This window comes from Girardinichthys multiradiatus, chromosome 6 (genome assembly GCF_021462225.1).
Source record: "Girardinichthys multiradiatus isolate DD_20200921_A chromosome 6, DD_fGirMul_XY1, whole genome shotgun sequence".
Lineage (NCBI taxonomy): Eukaryota > Metazoa > Chordata > Actinopteri > Cyprinodontiformes > Goodeidae > Girardinichthys > Girardinichthys multiradiatus.
The window spans coordinates 15,615,159-15,634,096 of NC_061799.1; the positions used below are offsets into that span (position 1 = coordinate 15,615,159).

Genomic DNA, 18,938 nt, shown 5'->3' on the forward strand with positions numbered 1-18,938 from the left:
AAGAACAGTCTCTGCTGGGCCTTCTTTCGAACAGTGTCTATGTGTGAAGACCCTCTCAGGTCCTGAGAGATGGTGGTTCCTAAGAACCTGAAGTGGTCAACGGCCGATACAGTGTTGTTGAGGATGGTGAGGAGGGTGTATGGGGGTGGTGTTCTCCGAAAGTCCACCACCATTTCCACAATCTTGAGTGGGTTCAGTTCAAGGTAGTTCTGACCGCACCAGTGTACCAGCCGATCCACCTGATATCTGTATGCAGACTCATCACCGTCCTGGATCAGTCCAATGACAGTGGTGTCATCTGCAAACTTAAGGAGTTTCATGGACGAGTCTGCTGAGGTGCAGTCATTTGTGTACAGGGAGAAGAGGAGTGGGAATAGAACACACCCCTGGGGGGCACCAGTACTTATTGATCTGGATCGGGAGAAGATGCTCCCCAGTCTCACCTGCTGCTGTCTGTCCGTCAGGAAGCTGTTGATCCACTGACAGGTGGAGGGTGGGACGTTGAGCTGGGTGAGCTTCTGGTGGAGTATTTCTGGTATGATGGTGTTGAAGGCCGAGCTGAAGTCTACAAACAGGATCCTGGGTGGTCGAGGTGTTGCAGGATGAAGTGTAGACCTAAGTTAACAGCATCATCTGCCGACCTGTTTGCTCGGTAGGCAAATTGCAGGGGGTACAGCAGGGGGCCTGTGATGTCTTTCAGGTGCTTCAGCACCAGCCGCTCAAAGGATTTCATGACCACAGACGTCAGGGCTACAGGCCTGTAGTCATTTAATCCTAGGATGGTGGGTTTCTTGGGAACCGGGATGATGGTGGATCGTTTGAGGCAAGAGGGGACCTCACATTCTCCAGTGACTTGTTGAAGATCCTTGTGAAGATCGGAGCAAGTTGATTTGCACAAGCATTCAGGCATGATGGGGAGACGTTATCAGGTCCTCCAGCTTTCTTTGTTTTCATGCGCTGAAAGAGCCTATTTACATCTTCCTCAGACATCTTTAGTGCAGGCAGAGGATCTGAAGGTAGGGGGTTGGTTGCTTTATGGGAGGAATTTGTTCCTGAATGGGATGTAGAGGGGATGATTTGAGGTGTGAATGGCTTCTTGTCATGTCTGCAGTAGAAGTCATTCAGACGGTTGGCCAGGAGACGACTCTGTTCAGGATGGGTGGAGGGGCTCTTGTAGGCAGTCAGGTTTCTCAGACCAGTCCATACAGCTGAAGTGTCACCAGTAGAAAGGCTATTCTTAAGCTTCTCACTATAGTGTCCCTTGGCAGCTTTGATCTCTTTTGTTAGTCTGTTCCTGGCCTGCCTGTACCGCGCCCAATCTCCACTGCTGTGAGCTTCCCTGCGCAGATTCCTGAGGTGTGGAGTAAACCATGGCTTGTTATTCCCAAAGGTGCAGAAGGTTTTGGTCTGCACACACATGTCCTCACAGAAACTGATGTATGATGTCACCACATCAGTTAGTTGGTTTAAGTCAGTGGCTGAAGTTTCAAAAACAGTCCAGTCTGTGCATTCAAAGCAGGCCTGTAGTAATGCTTTGATTCCTCAGTCCACTTCTTAACAGTGTGAACCTTGGGTTTGGAAGCTCTTAGTCTCTGTCTGTAGGTTGGGATGAGGTGGATTAGGTAATAATCCGAAAACCCAGAGCAGCCCTGGTAACAGCATGATATGAGTCCTTTAAAGCTGTGTAACAATGGTCCAGTGTGTTTTTGTCTCTGGTGGGACACTTAATATGCTGTCTGTATTTGGGGAGTTCATTGGAGAGGTTTGCTCTGTTAAAATCTCCCAGTATTAAGATGAAAGAGTCCATGTTTTTTTTCTCCACGTCTGTAATCAGCTCAGCGAGATGTTTTTCAGCGGCAGAAGTGCAGCCATGCGGTGGAAAATATGAGCCGATTATTATAAACAAGGAAAACTCTCTCGGTGAATAAAACGGTTTACAGATTATGGAAAATGACTCCAGATCTGGGCTACATGTTTTTCCCAGCACTTTTACGTCTCTGCACCAACCTTCATTTATATAAAAGCAGCGGTGGCTGTGATTGAAAGTGTGGCTTAACTTTAATAAAAGAAATGACCCGTCAGCTTGCAATAAAACCATATCACATTGATAGAGGTGCACGACAAACATGATTAAACACCGGATTCATGGTGTAACAGACAGCCCCGTCTTTAACGCGCTGCGTGGCCTTCCTCTGCTGCCTCTTCCTTCAGCTCCGACACTGCCCCGCAGACTCGTTCTTTACATACAATTTAAATGTCTGTTCAAAGCACTGGTCTCAGTTCAAACAGTGACTTGTCAACAAATCATAAATTCCTATGAATGTTTTAAAAGAAACATGTTTGGATACATTCATTCATTCAGTCATCTTCTATACCGCTTCTTACGTAGTGGGACGCGGGGAAGTTGGGGCGAGAGGCAGGGTACACCCTGGACAGTTCGCAAATCCATCGCAGGGCTGTTTGGATACATTAAAGTCAAAAAAAGGTAATGGGAAGGAATAATTGTAATTTTTGAAGTGCTTCTACTTTCGTTGAGATATCTTAATTTACACCAGTGAAAGACAGCTTATGATAATATAGTCCTACAATGCGACCTACTTTGTATAGACCAAATAAAAATTTATGTTTCTATTACAAAAAGAGGCAGGTTACAAAGTTACAAAATTACCTAAAGACAGGTTTTATTATTAAACTCAGTCATTTCATATTGATGCGATAAAACTAAAGTTTAACTAAAGCTTTGCTAATACACTAATACTGCACAAGTTGGATTTTGATAAATGTATGATACTTCTTTTGCCTCACGTTTCTAGTTATCAACATTTCTACATGCCTATTATTCTGTGGTCTCCCCTTACATCCTGTAGCATTCTCAACAAAAAGGTTATGTGACATCTGTGAGCTTCAGCTAAAAGGCTCATACGGCAGACTTCCCAGGACCTTTTTCTGTATCAACAAGAAGCCAAACTAGTGACATGGCTTTAGGATTTATAGGTCAAGGCCTCCAGCCGGGTAGCAGGGTGTAGCGCAGCCTGGTCAGCCCAGTGGTAGCACAGCATCCATCTGTCCTTCCAATCTGCTTGTATTTGTATGCTAATCTTTCCTTGACTACACTTTCATGGAAGCACCTTGTGCAGGTAAGGAACCACAAAGACACCAACCTGAGGGTGATAGGAAGTGAAATAGAGATTGAGCAGGGAGTAAAAATATGGGATTACAGCAAAGTCAACAAGATAAGAACTTTGCAAAAGCATCATGTTCTCACTACGAAACATTTTCACCATTCTGTCTCCTATGTCCAGTGGATAGGTGTTTCCTAATTTATGAGCAGCATTTAGAGAACAGGACAAGCGCAATTATTTGTCATTATATCTGGAATTACATCTACTTGGAATTAAATTAGGTCTGAAGGGGTTGAAGTGTCCCTCCCTGCTTCTGATAGGAAAAGTAGCTGCTGGCAAAAGTCTTCCAAAGCTGACTAATCATTTGTGTATGCAGATAATAATAAGCTTTCAATGTATAAAAATATATATCATCCATCACAGCATGATTGTAATGTCTTTGGGCAATAAAGGGGCACCGGGAGTAGGTGTGGCATATCTTCGATCTAATAAATATACATTTCCTCAGGGCAAGAGGAGGAAGCAGAGAGTTCTAAGGATTCATTTCCTACTCTGCCAACAGAGCTGATAAGGTTTAATACAGTGCACACATGCAAAAATCTACACCCACCTACTGGTTTTTGGTAGTGTTTATAAATTCATGTCCCACTGTAATAATCTAATGCCTCCCTTACGTCAAAAGGGTAAAAGTTTACTTCAGTTTTAGTAGTTAAAATGTCCCTATTTGTCTCCATTTCTGTTAAGGTAATACAAACAATATTGTAAAGCTCCCTTCAGAAGGCTGGTCATTAACAAGATCCTGGCATAATTTAGGCAACATATTTGACCACTCTTTCTTATTAAAAAGGGAGGTAATTTTTAATTGGTAGGTTTCCTTGACTAAGGCACAGACCAGCCTTAGTCAATAAATGTTCTATAGAGTTGATGAATGGGACATTTCAAAAGCTTACTGTTTACCTGCTTTATCCATTCCAACATCAGTTCTGAAGTGTGTTTGGAATCATTGTGCTGTTGAAAAGTCCAGTCATGTTAATACGAGATAAGTTGAAGGATTTGGAGAGATCCCTTCCACCTTGTGCAGAAAACCATTACCACTGGCTGTAAAATAGACACTCAGCATGAAGCTACTACCACCATGCCTGACAGTTTTCACAGTGTTCTTAGTTTTGAAAGCCTAATGCTGGCTCCTGGTCATTCAGGACAAATTGCTCTATCTTTAACTTGTCTGATCATAAAAGAGGCACTAGGATTGTGGTTGTGGGTATGTGAAAACATTAGTATATTGGATTCAATGTTCTTTGTTCTTAAACATTTTTATCAAATTTTCTTTTTTATACAGAGAAGATTTTGGGTGACATGGTCTTACACACTACCAGGTGTTTGAACAAGTATCCAAATAACACATCAGACCTGGCTTTTAAATGAATAAATTAAGGAATATTAAACTATTAGAATAGTCTCTCCTGAGCCCTAACTTAACCTTGTTAAACATTTGTAGATTATGTTCAGAAACCTCTGCAGGAAATTATTAGTTAAAAGAACTCCACCAATTCTGGCAATAAGTGTGGTTAAATATCAATCCCGAATTATGCCAGAAGCATCTTCATGGCTACAAAAAAGCAAGTGTAATGCAACTTACTATGGACTATTAAACAAAATGTCAGTAAGACTGCATGTATATATTTTAACCTGTAAGTATAATTTTGACTCTTGCTGGATTAGAGAAAATCACCTAAAATTATAGATGTGCAGTCAATTCTTGTTTTTAAAAATCTTGGAAGTTCTATATTGGATTATCATTTGACCCCTGAGCAAGAACAGCTGAAATAGATGATTACAAGCCCAACATGACCGACAATCATGATATATTTCTGACTGGAAATGTAACATTAATTTGTTCAATTGCAAAAGCAAAAAAAAAAAAAAAAAAAAGAATCCTCCAGTCAGTTGAATATAGTTGATTTGGTTAGGAAAAGAATAAATCTGATGGTTAGGGGACATTTAAAAGATGAAGTGTATAATGAGATTTCCTGAAAAGTGGGACAAGCAAAGATTGTTAAACTAGAGTGAACAACAATGAGAAAAAAAAGCATTACAAATTAAATTAATCAATATCGGGCTAACTATAAGCATTAGACAGGAGAAAACATTTGTGTAGCTTTGCTGTTTTTAAGACTGACAAAACAACACAAAGCCTGTTTCTAAAAAGCACAATTTACTTTATATTTGGATCTCTTTACGAACATGTGCCCAGTTAAAAAAGGTCTTGAACCTGTGTATCATAACCTTGTACTTGTTCTTTAGATATTTAATAAAAGTTTCTTTATGGTACCCTTGTGAGTTTCCTCAACAAAAATGTTTACCATAACAGAGATGTGGAGTATGCGCAGCTCTTCCTTCGTGGAATCATTGGCTGGGTCTTCAGTTGGTTCAGGTAGGCTCACACTGCCGTCCTGATGGTGGATGTGGAAAAGAAGTGTGCCGTTCTCCAGCCACTGCTGCCGCCACCGTACCAGAGGGATGTCCTCGGAGTTCCCAGATATCTCTAACAATTACAAAACACAAGAGATGCCAAATTAGAAAGTTTCTAGTGTTGGAGGGGTAACAAATCTGTAACAAAACAAATAATTTTAAATTGACTTAAACTTGAGCAAAGTGAAAAAGAAAACTAAAAGAGACAACTATTTTTTTTTTCAAGAGAATACATGATATTTTCCAATTCTTATTTTACAGCTCAAAATTCAGAATGTTACAAGAATAACTGAGTTTAGCAAGTAGAACAAGGCTATACAATTGGTAAACAAAAAAACAAAAAACGTAGTGACAAAATAAAGAGGAAAATAGTTAGAGTGTTTTAGGATTTACATGACCCAGGTCCGCAACCTAAAACAATCTCAAAGTTCCCAGTAGGTATGATGGGAAGAGCAAAAAACTCAAACAAATTGGTTAAACCCTAGAGACGAAATGAGTAAACAGAGATTTTATGGAAGCGGCGGAGCATGAGAAACACAGTGCTTCAGTCATACCTCAGTTCCCCAGACAATACATTCCACCTCTAGCTTGTTATATATTAGTGATGCATACCAAAATCCACGCACAGAGGGAAGAAATGGGAAACATTACGAAAGCATCACTGAGCTTTATGGGTGGTTCTTTGTTATGTAAATATGAGGTGTAGTAAAAATCCATTAAACTCAAGTCATGAGAGATACTTGCAGACATGCATTGAAAGAGCGGAGACTGAAATCTAACTCCAGCTCTGCTACTTCTCTTGCACTATACAATCCTGCTGAAGCTGAACATACTGTCTAAGAAAAAATTATGTTGTGCCTTTGAATTTAATATCTCAATGCAGTGCTCTTAAATTAAATAGAACTGATACCAGAAGTGTACTTATAATAAAGTGATTAATTCTCAAGTTATACAGCAGGTTTTTCCCACACATAAAAAGACTGCCATTGCTTCTAACAGGCTTTCTGCTCCCAGCACATAAGACCCAGCTTTGGAGATCACTTACACACACCATCAAACACAATGGGGAGTGCACTGCTTTTTGGCATACCCTAGAAGACCTCTCCAAAACCATCCACATTTTATTTGATTTTAATATCTACAGTGTTCATCTAGTGTTAATGGGACCTGTATCATCTGCAAAAAAAGTAGTTCTGCAGAAGTTAATAAATCAAAACGTTGCACGGAATTCAGGGTGAAATTTTAATGTGACTGATTTAAAAAGGGAACGTCATCTTTACAAAAGTGCTAATGTGAGATACTTAGGAAATAGGCAAAAAGCAGAAGGCAAAAAACTATAAACTTTTTTTTTTAATTGATTACCTGTTCAATATTTGGCTTTAGTAAACTGCTGGCTGAAGCTATAATTCCCATGAGAAACCTCTTACTCAGTGATCAAGTTATCTTTAATGCTACTTAATGCATTGTAAACACTCTTAATCCTGATATTCCTGATGGATTACTATGGAAACCATTGCCACTGCAAGAGACAATTACCCTAATTGGTACCAAGATCCAGTGCAGCACACTCATCTTTGAAGAAACTGTATCACAGCCGACTTCATATGTAGACGTACTGAATAATAAAACACATATAAACCACAGATGTCTTAGAGGCCCTGATGACTAGAATGAACAACATAGATGAATGATGCACTGAAAGGACACAGTGCAAAAAAGAATATTCTGTCAGAAATCAAAGTCTCTATCATGTAGTAGGAACAGTTATAGTTACAAGGAGAAATTACTTATTTGTAACAAAAATCAGGATCACGCTTGATCAAAAGAGCAATTCCAAAAATGTGTGGCCAAAGCAAATGATGATATGAACACTAACTTCTTAAGCCATTGGAAATCTTCAGAACAGTGTTGATATAAAGCATTAAAATGCTATAGGTCTCCCATGTTGCAAAATCTACTGCACAATGTAAAACCTGGGAATGAGATCTATATATAAGCACAGGCTAACCCCAAACAAGACTTTTACACTGATTACTACTAAAGATGTATAGCTGCAAGCAAGATTTTACTGCTGATCACAAGCTTTTACAGCTCAGTGTGAAAAACTTCAGAAGCTAGTTACACAGCCTTTGCAGCTGTACTTTGTGGATGATAAAGGGTTGAAGGCTTCAAAATATCTGTTCATAACTAATTGAATAATTTACACATCAAACTCAGTTAACCAGTAACTGGATGTCCTAGCAACATCTAAAAACAGATATAAAACAGTTTTTATTTATTCATGTTGGAATAAAAACATTTTTGATGATATCAACAGGATTATCCCAATTTCGACTTACTGATACCTCTACAGATTTGTTTGATACTACAATATTCTGACACATATTGCATTCTTTTTGATAACAGCCACTAATATCTAGTTTATTTTCAGTTTGTTCGGCCTTGAGTAGTGGTCAACTTAGAAGTCCAATCTTTATCTTCCAAGAGACGCTGACAATAATACTCATTGGTGTGAAAGACGTTATTAAGGCAAGAAGATTCAAAGTTTCCTATTTTACTATCAGATAGGTGTTTAAAAATGAAGCCACAAGGGGACTCATAATGAAAACAGTACTTTTTACAGTATGTGCAGAAATCTCTGTGGTTTATTCAGGCTGCGAAAGAGAGAGAGACTTACACAATAAGGTAAGCATGTGTGTTTTCTTGTCAAATAATATACAAGCTTTACCCAAAACAAATAGTTTCCCCTTTTATTCTTGTTCTTACTCTGTATGGAGACATTACAGTTTTAGGATGAGCCAAATCGCTCACAAAGACTTAAAACTGCGGCTGAGATTTATTATTTTTTTTTTTTTATAGAAGCGCACATGTTCGCTGGCGTAGACCATTTTTATTTTTTGTTTAATTTTGTATTTGCTGTTTTATAATTAGCCAAGTCTGTAAGACAGATAAACAATGGAACGGCCCATAAACATGATTAAACTGGAGTAAAAAAAGCCAGTCTGTTTTCCTCCCCAACATTGTGGTTATTATTTAAATGTATGTATTTTCGAAACATAGGCTACTCTCTGTTATAAATAAATTGCCGCTGCAATTGGAGGACCTCTAGAGAAAAAAAATAAAAGCTTTGTTTGCAGCTGAAAAAACAGCATTATTTTCGTGGGCTTTCTTTTGGCTTTAACCAAGCACGGTGGCGCAGTTGGTAGCACTGTTGCCTTGTAGCAAGAAGGTCCTGGGTTCGATTCCCGGCTGGGTGTCTTTCTGCATGGAGTTTGCATGTTCTCCCTGTGCATGCGTGGGTTCTCACTGGGTACTCTGGCTTCCTCCCACAGTCCAAAGACATGCCTGTTAGGTTAATTGGTAACTCTAAATTGCCCTTAGGTGTATGTATGAGTGTGTGCATGGTTGTTTGTGTGTTGCCCTGCGATGGACTGGTGACCTGTCCAGGGTGTACCCTGCCTCTCGCCCATAGACTGCTGGAGATAGGCACCAGCTCCCCTGTGACCCACTATGGAATAAGTGGTAGAAAATGACTGACTGAAGACTGTTATTAATTAAGAAATGAACTCATAGGCCAAAATAAATGCTCTTAAAAAACAACTGTTGAAGGCCTCAACCTATTGCCGATGGTCGATAAATGTGTCCGATCTGTGAAAAAGTCAGTTCAGGCTTTTGTAAAACAAATTTATAGACACTGCAACAAATGTGGCAAGATAAGATCAAGCTGTAGACCGAGGTCAATCGCAGACCAAGATGGCGCAAGTGCATGTGGCTCATCATTTGTATCTGTCCCTGTTGTGTTTGTGTCTTTCGTGCTGTATTTTAGTACTAGAGTCAACTCTTTTTTGATGTACAATCACCAAGTATTGCTGGACATTTGACTCTTTGCCAGTGATCTCACAAATGTGAATTACACCAAGATAATGTTGCCTCTACTTCTATCTGAGATCGCAGCTCACCTTTGCCACAACCTGGCCCTCAATATCCCGGCGAAAGCACTTCAGACACCCGGACAAATGTAGCAGTCTGCTCGTAAAATTTAAAGCTTATTTGGCGTGTTCTTTAATTGCTATTTGGAACAAGCATGGATTTGTGCCTCATTTAATCTTGTCTCTAGGCTCTCCGGATCCCATTGATGCCTGATTGGTGCCCGTTGTTGGCTCGGATCAGATGTTCCAGTCCCACCGGAATCTCACTCCTGATTGCCGGCGACACAGGATTAACCCACAGCATTTGTGTGGGCCTCGCAGAGAGCAAGGGACATGGATGCACCAGGTTTGGACTGGTTAATGCTAGATGGCTGACAAATAAAACTTATTTTACAGGACTTATTCGTATCTTAGTTACACTGAGAAAATCCAGTCCTTGGGACATGGTTGAGGGTTGGTGAGTCCAGGACTTTTACAGAACATTTACCAGATGAATGCTTCTTTTAAACTTCCCACAAATGCCAGGTGAGGGCTAGCAACTGTTTTTAAGAAGAACTATAAATGTAAATCACTGTCTTCATCAACATCACCTAGTAGCTTTGGACTGACTGTGTTTGATGTGGGTCGCTGTCACACACTGTTCTATGCTTTGGTCTACAGGCCTCACAAATTCAAGAATGACTACCTGAATGACGTTTCTGGTCTTTTGGCCAAAATTATGCAAAAATATGATCATGTTCTTATTCTTGGGGACTTCAATATTCACGAGTGCTGTTCTGATAAGCCAATGGCAAAGGACCTTTTAAACCTTATTGACTCTTTTGATCCACTGGATCTTGTTTTAACTAAAGGTTTACCTGTTTTTAACATAGAGCTTTGTGATGTAGTATTGTCTGATCATAAGCCTGTCTTGCTTGAAGTTTCTCTCACTTATACCAAAGTTAATCCTCCTGCTGTTCAATGCTGTTGTGTTTTTTACCCTTCCACTGCTGGTCAGTTCTCTGATGTTTTAATCCAAGCTGTAGCCTTCCTGAATCCATATAAAAAGACACAGATGAGCTCAGCTCATGGCTTTACTTAATTGACTAATGTTTTAGACTCTGTGGCCCCCTTTGAGATGAATGCAAATTAAAGAAGGATAAACTTTAGATGTCACATCAAATATTAAAATACTAATGGAGTTCTTATCAGAAAACTGTTAAAGATGCTAGAAGAAAAACACTTTTCTGCTATTATTCAGGCAAATTGCCATAAGCCTCAGGTTTTATTGAAAACTATTGAGTTGTTTCTTCATGCTCCACAGATTGTTTGTGTTGAGTCCTGTCAGGAAATTAGTGACAAAATGCTACACTTTTTCACTGATGAAGTAACATTTCTAAAAACTCAGATCTCCCATTCTGTTCACGACCCTTATATCCCTTTCATGTGCTCTACTATCGATGGCAAGTTTAAGCCCGTTTCTTTGCTTTCTTTACAGGAGATTGCTGCTCACCTGAAGCCCTCAGGTACTCCATATGATGTTCTCCCTCCTACATTTTTTAAGATTTTTTTCCACACTATAGCACCATTTGTACATTAAATTTTAAATAGCAGTTTGTCCTGTAGTGTTATACCTGTAAATCTTAAACGAACAGTAATTCAGCATCTACTTAAGAAACCAGCTCTCGATCCCAATATTCTTGAAAATAACAGGCCTATCTCCAAACTGGAGATAGTTGGAACTGGAGAACCTCCAACATCGATCTTGGCTCTTTGGCCCAGTATGTTAGCCAGATCATCACTAATCTGGGAGCTAAAATAGATGCAGATCTTAAACCTGAAAGCCAGATTAGGGCCGTTTTAAGATCTAGCTTTTTTCATTTGAGGCAGTAAGCCAAAATAAAGCCCATTCTACCAAGATACCTTTTTTAAACAGTAATCCATGCCTTCCTTACATCTAGGCTGGAATATTCTAAGGCACTTTATTTTGGAATTAGTGATACATCCATTAAGCACCTGCAGATTGTGCAAAATGCTGCAGAGTGACTTTTAACAGGCACCAGAAGGTCTGAGCATATTACACCAAAGTTAATTTCACTTCATTGGCTACCTGTGCATTTTAGGATCCTTTTCAAAGTTCATTTATTTGCTTGTTAATCTTTTAATGGCATGCCCCCAAGCCCCCGTCTCTGAGCTGCTACAGCCATATATATATCCGCCCTCTGCCCGCCAGCAGCTCCTTAATGTGGCTAAACTAAGCTTAAACTTAGAGGTGACCATGCTTTTCTTGTAGCTGCTTGAAAGTTGTGGAATGATCTACCCTTGCATGTCAGACAGGCCTCTTTTCTTTCTGAGCTTAATAATCTTCTGAAAACATTTATTGCTAATGCCATTGGCACATATTTTGAGGCTTCACTATATTTTTTTACTTATTTCTAACTTGTTTAATTTTCTTACCCTTAGTTGTTTATGTCATTTGCATATGTACAGCACTTCGTGGACCTTGGATCATTTTTAAAGTGCTTCATAAATAGATTTCATGGTAAGCTCTGTAGCAGTCCTTACTTTTTCTTTTACATTTTGTGTTGCACTGGCGGCTTTATTTTGTAAACTGACTGACGAAAATGGGGAAGAGAGAGATGGGAAGACATGCAGCAAAGGTCAATGAGCTGGGACCCATGACAGCTGCAGCGAGGACTGTAGCCTCTGTACATGGGTTGCGTGCTTTAACCCTGCGCAATAGGGTACTGTGGGCAAACATGTTTACATTGTTATATTAGCATTCAAACCATGTTCAGACTGCTATCTTTAAGAACAGCCGCACAAAGTTGGTTTTGTTCATGTGAACTTCAAATATGTTAGCCTGATTAAAATTCCTTTCCTTTTTCTTCTCTGATGCCCATTTAAAGTAGCTACCAAACTGCATGCATTCATTTGTGGATGGTCAACTTATTCTCTTGGTACATCCATGTAAGCACTTACCTGCTCTAAACTATTTATGATAAAAGCTAATATCATTAATATTTTGTGCACATGCTGTACATGCATACAATTACAATTCAGCGCTTCACCTCACCTCTGGGCGAGCATCAGCGCTCTTTGTCAGACAACCCATTAGGTTGATTATTGGCAAAAAAGGACTTCATGCTGGATAATGGCCATAACCCTTATACAGATTATAAACTGTTTACAAACCCAAAACAATTAGCTTGCTTTCATTGATACAGCTAGAGTATGAGTATATGTGTGTGGCTTTGTGTGTGATTAAAATTGTGATAGTTTAACAAGATTAGGTCTGACAATAACTGATGCCCCAATGCTGCAGTGACAAAGGAGTTCCCACTGCCCATAAATAAGGTTTAAGAGTCCTGGTTGGTTTTAACCTAAATGCAAATCATGTGCCTCAATGTGACAGGGCACTTTTTAAAAAGTGTGCTCACTCTCCCTTGAGACTAGTTTGCCATGAGAGTTTGAGTAATGAGACCACCATTGTAAAGGACTGCATTCAGTGCTACCCAGCAGAGAAGAACAAGGAAAAAAGAAAAGAAAAAAATAGGGATGAAGGCTAAGATGAAAAAGCACAAAAGGAAGAAGAAGAATGGTGGAGAGGGACAGAAATAAAACAGAGTGGCCACTTACTGCAATTTAAGTAAATCAAAGTAATCTGATTGCGCCGCATTACTTGTTTACATCCCCTGAATGCATATTTGCAGAACCATTTAGCCTAACAGCGTTTTAGTGCCTATGAAATTCAATAAAAGTAGAGTCTTTGACATTTTGAAAGCCTAACCTTTAATCTAGGCATAAAGAAATAGACAGTACCTGTACAGAGGTTTGCAACACAAAACATTTTAGAATTTCCTCTGTGATTGACAGAGCAATTAGACTACCAGGATTTAATTACTAAGAGTCTCAAATGAACTCAGAAAGACTTTAAAACACATTTCATGGCAAAAGATCTTTAGGCCTTTGGGGAATATCACGTGACATTTGCAACTAATCAAGTTACATTAAGAAGTTCTCTACATTTAAAGGGATCTGATTGTTCTATCTTAGATATATACATTGAATGATTTATTTCCTAATTTTCTTCACATGCTTATAACAGATTATTCATTTTATTTTTTTATTCTGGTCACGTGACAAAAAAACCCAAAAACAAATCATGAGACCTGTCATAAACCTGAGTTAGGTATATTCATACCTGACTAAGGTTTGGGGATAGCTTTTTCATGTGCAGCCGTCTTTCACACAGACTATGATGATGTCTGAACTTTAACTTAATCATTGATAGAACTTGGACTCTCTTAATTTTTAGTCAGTCTGGTTTAGATTTACTGCCCCACTAGGGATGACTACACTTTTGAATCATGTAATTTTTGAAGTTTCCGACTCACAATTGACCCCAGCACACTTTGGAGGAAACAGGTGTTCCTATAAACGTCAAAATAGGAATTACAAAGATTACAGACTGTTGAAGTCACAGGGGTTCCATGTCACACAGATTTACCAATGAATGCTTAGAGATGTTTGCTTCTATTTAATAGACCTTGTATTCTTTTACACCATCTACCTCTTTGCACAGAAGCATGGTAATCAACCTTGGATGTTTTGGTCATTCAATTTTAAAACAAACTTTATCATGTTTTATCACAAATGAATAATATTGTTTGCTTAATGAATAATTCTCTACATTGTTGCAAGTAACAATGTAGAGACGTTCAGCACAATATCCAAATAGAAATATTGAGTTTGTGAAATTATTATGTAGAAAACAACATCAATAAACATTTTAGTATTTACTAAAAATTTTAAAAAGACTTTCAAAAAGGAGATAATATAGAATGTTTTTATTTATCAAACATCACTAAAAACTAATGACTATTTGCTCATTAGACTGTAAAATGGTGCAACGGGAAAGAGGTTAAGGAGCACCACAGCAATGAAAAAATAACCTTGAAGTTAAATGTCATTGCCCTTACATGCAACTCGGCCTTTATGACTTTTCTATCCTTTTACCTACATATGTTCATTCAGATGTGTGACGAGAGGAATTATATTTCTGAAACAAGGTTTCAATAGATCAAAAAAACCATCACTCTAAAAGTAAATTCATAATACAAGCATATACTATACTGTCAGCATATATCAGCTTTTATATTGGATTTTTTTAAGAAAAGGAAATATGGTTATTTGAATTATTATAATGTAGAAACTCATGAAATGAAAACTGAAGAATGCTGAATATCAAAGAGGTGACTGTTGTGCAGGAAGCCCAGAGCTATATTCAATTTTTCTTCCTCATAACCATTGAACTGATATATATAACTACTAGTACCAAAAATAGTATATGATTTGGTGGGTTTGTATTAAGTTCTGTATGGATCTTCACAGTTAAACATGAGATGACACATGAATTCACTGTAAAATTAGAAATTAGAAAACGTATATAGATCAGTGATTAAAAATAATACATCAGTCTTAAATCAGTTCTGACATAACTAACATGTAGCATATTTAAATCTAAAAATTTGTTGACAATGTGTGTACTTCTTTTTTAAGATAACTGGAACACTTTTTATAAGCTTTTTCAAACTTAAAAATAAAAACTTCCATTTAATTAGCTAGCACATTATTAAAAAAGGACAGAGTCAGTCAGGCAAAACAAATACCACATAGTTTACATTCCAATTTGACAGACTGAAAGATTGTTAACAGCATCTACAGGGGTTGGACAATGAAACTGAAACACCTGGTTTTAGACCACCATAATTTATTAGTATGGTGTAAGGCCTCCTTTTGCGGCCAATACAGTGTCAATTCGTCTTGGGAATGACATATACAAGTCCTGCATAGTGGTCAGAGGGATTTTAAGCCATTCTTCTTGCAGGATAGTGGCCAGGTCACTACGTGATACTGGTGGAGAAAAACGTTTCCTGACTCGCTCCTCCAAAACACCCCAAAGTGGCTCAATAATATTTAGATCTGGTGACTGTGCAGGCCATGGGAGATGTTCAACTTCACTTTCATGTTCATCAAACCAATCTTTCACCAGTCTTGCTGTGTGTATTGGTGCATTGTCATCCTGATACACGGCACCGCCTTCAGGATACAATGTTTCAATCATTGGATGCACATGGTCCTCAATAATGGTTCGGTAGTCCTTGGCAGTGACACGCCCATCTAGCACAAGTATTGAGCCAAGGGAATGCCATGATAAGGCACCCCAAACCATCACTGATCCAACCCCATGCTTCACTCTGGGCAGGCAACAGTCTGGTTGGTACGCTTCTTTGGGGCTTCTCCACACCGTAACTCTCCCGGATGTGGGGAAAACAGTAAAGGTGGACTTATCAGAGAACAATACATGTTTCACATTGTCCACAGCCCAAGATTTGCGCTCCTTGCGCCATTGAAACCGATGTTTGGCATTGGCATGAGTGACCAAAGGTCTGGCTATAGCAGCCCGGCTATGTATATTGACCTTGTGGAGCTCCCGACGGACAGTTCTGGTGGAAACAGGAGAGTTGAGGTGCACATTTAATTCTGCCGTGATTTGGGCAGCCGTGGTTTTATGTTTTTTGGATACAATCCGGGTTAGCACCCGAACATCCCTTTCAGACAGCTTCCTCTTGCGTCCACAGTTAATCCTGTTGGATGTGGTTCGTCCTTCTTGGTGGTATGCTGACATTACCCTGGATACCATGGCTCTTGATACATCACAAAGACTTGCTGTCTTGGTCACAGATGCGCCAGCAAGACGTGCACCAACAATTTGTCCTCTTTTGAACTCTGGTATGTCACCCATAATGTTGTGTGCATTTCAATATTTTGAGCAAAACTGTGCTCTTACCCTGCTAATTGAACCTTCACACTCTGCTTTTACTGGTGCAATGTGCAATCAATGAAGACTGGCTACCAGGCTGGTCCAATTTAGCCATGAAACCTCCCACACTAAAATGACAAGTGTTTCAGTTTTATTGTCCAACCCCTGTATAATCTAAACTGGAACTACAGCAAATTTTATGCAATACAAAAAGCAAAGTTTTATTTATTTATTTCTTCTTTACCTTGCATGTTGTAGAAGTTAGTATTGAATGATTTAAGCTACATTAATTTTGCAACATATTTCTATATTCCCTGCAAACTGAGAGGGCAGATGCACATACTGATTTATGCAGCACAAAATATTTTATCTCATGCTGAGTTATTTCTCACCCCGGCAAAAACCCAGTTTTACCCAGTGTGACAACATGCTGGTTGGGGCGCTAATGCAATGTGTTGTGAATATGAATATGGCGCCATCTGTAATGAGCATGTAGTCTGGACTAATGCTGTCTAAATATGTAGGAGCCTCCATCTTCTAGGAAATTCTTATTACATGAGTGGTTATAATTTCCAAGTGGTTATAGAAGGAATCTAACCTTCTTATCTTTATCTCTACCTAAATGTAACATCAAATCATGCTGTATTATTGTTTTTGGGAGTGAAATGTTTAACTCTTTTAAACTTGCTTAGTGTTTTGTTGTAAAGTTATCGGGTTATCCTGCAGTCGATCAAGAAACAAAAAAAGAAGAAAACAAATCAACTAATAATGCTGTAACAGTACTTAGTTTTCTAATCTCACTAACAAATTAATCTTATAGGCAGTACCAAATTTCCTTCCACAGTGTAATTCATGAGATATGACATTGAAAAAGTAACTGAAATAATTGTGCAAAAAATACAAGAAACAGTAACCATTGCTTAGATTTACCCCAAATATATAAACTTTCTTAACATCAGAGTACTCTCACACTGTTTCTGATCTTATCACATATGTTGGCATTTCTAAAAAAGGGGTTTTATGTGGGTCTGATTGTGAATAAATTAAGCACATTCTTCATTCTTAAATATCAGTACCTCTTTATTTATAGAGTGCTGCTGTGTAAGGAGAGAGTAAGGTACTTTTGCCTGACACCATTGTCTCTTCTTTCATACTCAAACAGCTGCCCAACCTAGGCTAAAAGTTCATTGATCTATAAACCGTATTTTAGTGTCCCCTAGTGATCAAGTAATAGTTCGCTGAACAGGTCAGAAAACACGTCAGACTGATCAGCTATGGAAGCTGCTCTAAGCATTCGGCATGGCAAGGTGAGTACATCTTCGTCTGTGCTGACAGAGCGTTTGCTAGCATCGCATGTGATTAGGTAAATTTATTATGGTGTCACTACTGTGACAATTGCATAATTTGTACATAAAGTTTGTAACATTGTAGCATATGTTTAATGAGAAAAATTACAAATCTGAATTGCACTTCCTTTTCCTAAAACAGTTGCACAGAATAATGGCTGACTGTTTCAAATAAGCAAAAACAAATTGCCTGCACACTGTTAAAAACGTAAGAGCTCAGGATTACTTGACAGCAAAACAAGCCTGAATGTTACCTTTATAGCACACACAAGTTAGATAATGAAGCATATGGCTTAGATTAATGAATGCTTGACATTACCACATAAAATCCTTTTTTTTATTATTATTAGGCATGTATGAAGTGTGTCTTGTTAAAACAGAAAACACATGGTGATAGCAAACACTATAAAAGAAAGACCATAAAGCTCATGCCAGTTTCAAATATGAGCATACACAAGCAGCTGAGAATTTAATGTGAAGATATTGACCGAGATGTTAAGCACTAATGAGACAGGCGAAGATATCTGTTTAGGGGAGATCAGGAGCTAAACAACCATCTGAGAGGAGTGCTGTTTTTTGACGCCTGTTTACCCAGTGGGACAGGAGAGAGGCAAGGAGGAGACCATATGGCCGTGGAGCTGTGCGCTAGAGCTGGGATTTAACAGCACCAGAAGAATGTGTGTCTGTTGTGTGTAAAAGTGTGTCTTTTATGTTGAAGAGAAGTGATGGCTGAAGCTATTCTGCTCACATCCTCATGCAGTGTGAACGGAAGCTGGCCTCTCTTCTTATTTCACTGTGGTAGTGGAAAGGGAGGATAAATAAACAGGTAAGCGTGTTAAAACCAAAGCTAAGTATAGCAAGAATTATTGGTTTAAGTAAAGAGCCAAAAAGAAAGACAAGGAAATGACAGTCTGTATTTTGTTTGAACCAAAATCCAGCTTTAGCAGGTAGATTTAGTATTCCTCCCATGAGAAGTTCTGCTCCTTCACACAACACACAAATTACAAAGAAATGTACAAGTATCAGCTATGTCTCAAATTAGTTGCAAATATATTCCAAATACCATCCACATGGAGTGTTTAAAATCTTATGGCATTTAATCTCATGATATTATAAAACCATTATATTTCATATCAAAGGGCAGCATGACTTGTAGAGCCCAATCTAATTGCTGTAAGTATTTGACGTTCATCCAGTGACGAAAATTACTTTTATGAACCCGAAGAAGGTGCTTTAAGCTTCCAACCTTGTAAGACAAGTATTT

General features: G+C 38.7%; 1 protein-coding gene across 1 annotated transcript in view; it reads right to left on the reverse strand.

Moving 5' to 3' along the window:
* The window catches only part of astn1 (astrotactin 1), a 523,796-nt gene that overhangs the window by 404,147 nt on the left and 100,711 nt on the right, over positions 1–18,938 (reverse strand). Inside the window, exon 2 of the mRNA XM_047368543.1 lies at positions 5,486–5,667. Within this exon, the coding sequence (XP_047224499.1) occupies positions 5,486–5,667 (182 nt within the window). The remainder of the gene's footprint in view (positions 1–5,485; positions 5,668–18,938) is intronic.